Source organism: Piliocolobus tephrosceles, chromosome 12, assembly GCF_002776525.5.
Source record: "Piliocolobus tephrosceles isolate RC106 chromosome 12, ASM277652v3, whole genome shotgun sequence".
NCBI classification, from domain to species: Eukaryota; Metazoa; Chordata; class Mammalia; order Primates; family Cercopithecidae; genus Piliocolobus; species Piliocolobus tephrosceles.
The window spans coordinates 1,360,111-1,362,883 of NC_045445.1; the positions used below are offsets into that span (position 1 = coordinate 1,360,111).

At 56.3% G+C, this 2,773-nt stretch overlaps 1 protein-coding gene across 1 annotated transcript in view; it reads right to left on the bottom strand.

Moving 5' to 3' along the window:
* Window positions 1-550: 550 nt before the first annotated feature.
* Window positions 551-2,773, bottom strand: part of ATP2B3 (ATPase plasma membrane Ca2+ transporting 3) — a 59,314-nt gene continuing 57,091 nt past the window's right edge. Inside the window, exon 12 of the mRNA XM_026451404.1 lies at window positions 551-871. Within this exon, the coding sequence (XP_026307189.1) occupies window positions 551-871 (321 nt within the window). The remainder of the gene's footprint in view (window positions 872-2,773) is intronic.

Here is a 2,773-nt window from a genome sequence, read left to right on the forward strand (position 1 = left end):
GGCGGCTCCCTCAGGTGGCACCCTTCACAGCCCTGCAGAGCACTCAACTTTTTTTTTTTTTTTTTTTTGCATGAATATGCTGACCTGATTGCTCCTTCATGGGTGCAACAAAAGCTCCCAATAAACCCAAAGCAGCCCCCTGCCCACCGCACAGCCCAAAAGCAAACACGCGGTAAAACGGTAGTTCGTTAAAAAAGAAGCATCAATAGAAAAAAACGTGGGGAACTCAGCTCGTCACACTTTCTACTTCTTCTCCTTCCTCCTTTGGACGAAGAACCTTCTCCTCCCCCTTTTTGTCGTCCTCTTCCTCCTTTTCCTCCTCCCCGTCCTCGTCTTCCTCAGTCCCGATGAGGAGCCTGTGGCAGGCTGCACCCTTGTTGAATGGATTTGGCTTCTTGCAAATGCCCTGCCAGAAAGGTCTTCAGCCACCTTAGTTGTTCCCCCGTTTTGCAGGTGTGCAGGTCCCTATATGTGTGTGTGCGTGCATGTGTGCATGTGACTTCGTGTGAGTCCGAGTGTGCATGTGCGCATGTGCTGAGGCAAGTTCTTGTTAGAGGGATGTCTCCACGCTGTGGAGCGGGCTCCCGGGACTGGAGGAAAACACTGAAGAGGTAGCTGACTTGGTGACATGCGTGGTCAGGTAGATGCCGCTGTCTATGGCGTTGTTGTTCCGGTTGGGGGACGGGGGCTGGGGGGCCCGGAGGCGCTCCTCGTTCTCGTCCACGTCCGTGTCGTCGATGAGAGGGATGTTGTGGGTGTAGTCATTGATCAGAAACTCGGGCGTGGCCATGAAGTTGTGAATGGAGGTCTTGGATTCTGGTTTCTCCAGGCCTTCATAGAGCGAGCTACGGAACGCTTTCACCACCCGGATCTGGAGTGGGAGATGGAGGGACAGGGCCCAACGTGGGAGCAGGGAGGGAGAAAAGGAAGGGAAAGGAAAGGAAAGGTGGAAGGAAGGTAGGAAAGAAGGAAGGAGACAGTCAGTGGCCAGCTGGTGCTGGGAAGTTCCACCCACATCAATGGCTGGGGGTCATGGCATGAGAAATGTCCACCCATTTGTTGGAGGGCTGCTACGGAATGGGGTGGCTCTGCCTGCCTTTGGAAAGGGTTTTCAGGTGTGGGCCTTGGTCTCGTCAACCGATCTGCATGCAGGAAAAGATGGCAGTGTCTTTCTCTAGGCTGAGCTGGGCAGGTATTCTGGAACTCCAGAGTGCTGCACTAGGCTCGTGGCTGTGACCTCCCAATTCCCTGTCCCGGGGGGACGACTGGCTTCGGTGACTCCGGGGTCTCTGCCCAATCTGAATTCCAATTTGGTAGAAAAGAAAGACGATTTGAAAAGGAGAGAATGCTGGTGAGTGGGCTCTCTTCTCGATCTTACCAGAAAGTCCGAAGTACCTGCTAGTATAAGCAAGTTCCCAGCCCATGGGCACTGCCGGCCTTTCTCGCATGGGTCTCCCTCCATCCCTCAGCTCCCATGGCTGGAGCCGGGACCTGCCATGCCCAGAGTCTCCCTGCAGCTAACTGCGCTGTCCACTTCCGCATCTTCGTCTTATTTGATTCCTCAGGGCACTCAACACAGATGGTCATCCCTCTTTCTGGAAACTTCTCATGGCTTCCTGACATTGCCCCTGCCTGGCCCTCTTCCACCTCACTAGCTGCTCTGGCCCCGTCTCCTCCACTGCCCTCTCTTCTGTCCCTGTGTGCCCCAGAGCTCTGGCTTGGCTCTGTCCCTCCTCCTCTCTGTCCATACGTCTCCGCCCTGGCCACGGTGCTGGGGCCCATCTGGCTATAACCAGGAACTGTGGCCCAGGCCTGTACTCAGAGCTCCAGGCCAGAGAGCCCAGCGGTCCCCAGCTGGAGGTATGTGAGACGAAAACGGCCACACTTTTCATTTGCACCCACTAAAGCCTGTCTCTGCTCAGATGCCCCTGTGGCCTCCTCATAGCCTCCGAGTCCGACTGGGTCTGGTTCAATGTGGTGCCCCTGCTCCTCCGGCCTCCCTCCTCCGTCCTCTCTCCTGTCTCCTCCTCCATCTTCCAGTCAGACATTCCGAAACTTGCGTCTCCACCGCCCCCCAGGGCTTCGCTCTGTGTTGTTCCCTGGCGGTCCCTCCCCAAAGGAGTTAGCAGACCTCACATGAGCAGAACTCCCTGCAGGAAAGAGCTCCCGCTGTGCCCCAGACTCCCCCAGCACAGTGGCCCTCTGCCCCCAACTGAGCTCATGGCACCTCTGAAGCCCCCTGACCCTCCAGCAGGGCACTGCTCCAAGAATGAGCTCTTCCCTCCTCTGGCTTCTCCACCCTGCCTCACGCACTCAAGTCCTTGCTGCCTCTCTTTGCTCCCTGGCCCTTCAGCCTGGGCTCCTTCCTGCTTCTAGAAGCCAGGAGTTGATGGGGAGACCTCTGCCTGGCCTCGCACAGGCCAGCGTCAGCACAGCCGCCAATGGTAGCTGGCCCACCTTGTAATGCCGTCCCTATAGGGGGCAGCAGACAGAGCGCTGAGCTTCCAGGCAGACCCTGGGGTTCATCCAACACCTGTCCACCCCTCCCTATGTGAGCAGGTGGACACATTAGGAGTTCTGAAGCATTTCGGGGCCAAGGTTCTATTTAGGATTTGGTTTTCTGGATTTAGACAAGGTGTCAGGGCTTACTCAAGGGCTAACCCCAGCTCTCTGCTAGTTGTGGTTAATAAAGTTTTACTGGTTTAAGGGCACAGTTGTGTCACGGCAGCAGAGACCAGGCCTGGAAAGCTAAAAATATTTCCTCTCTGGCTCT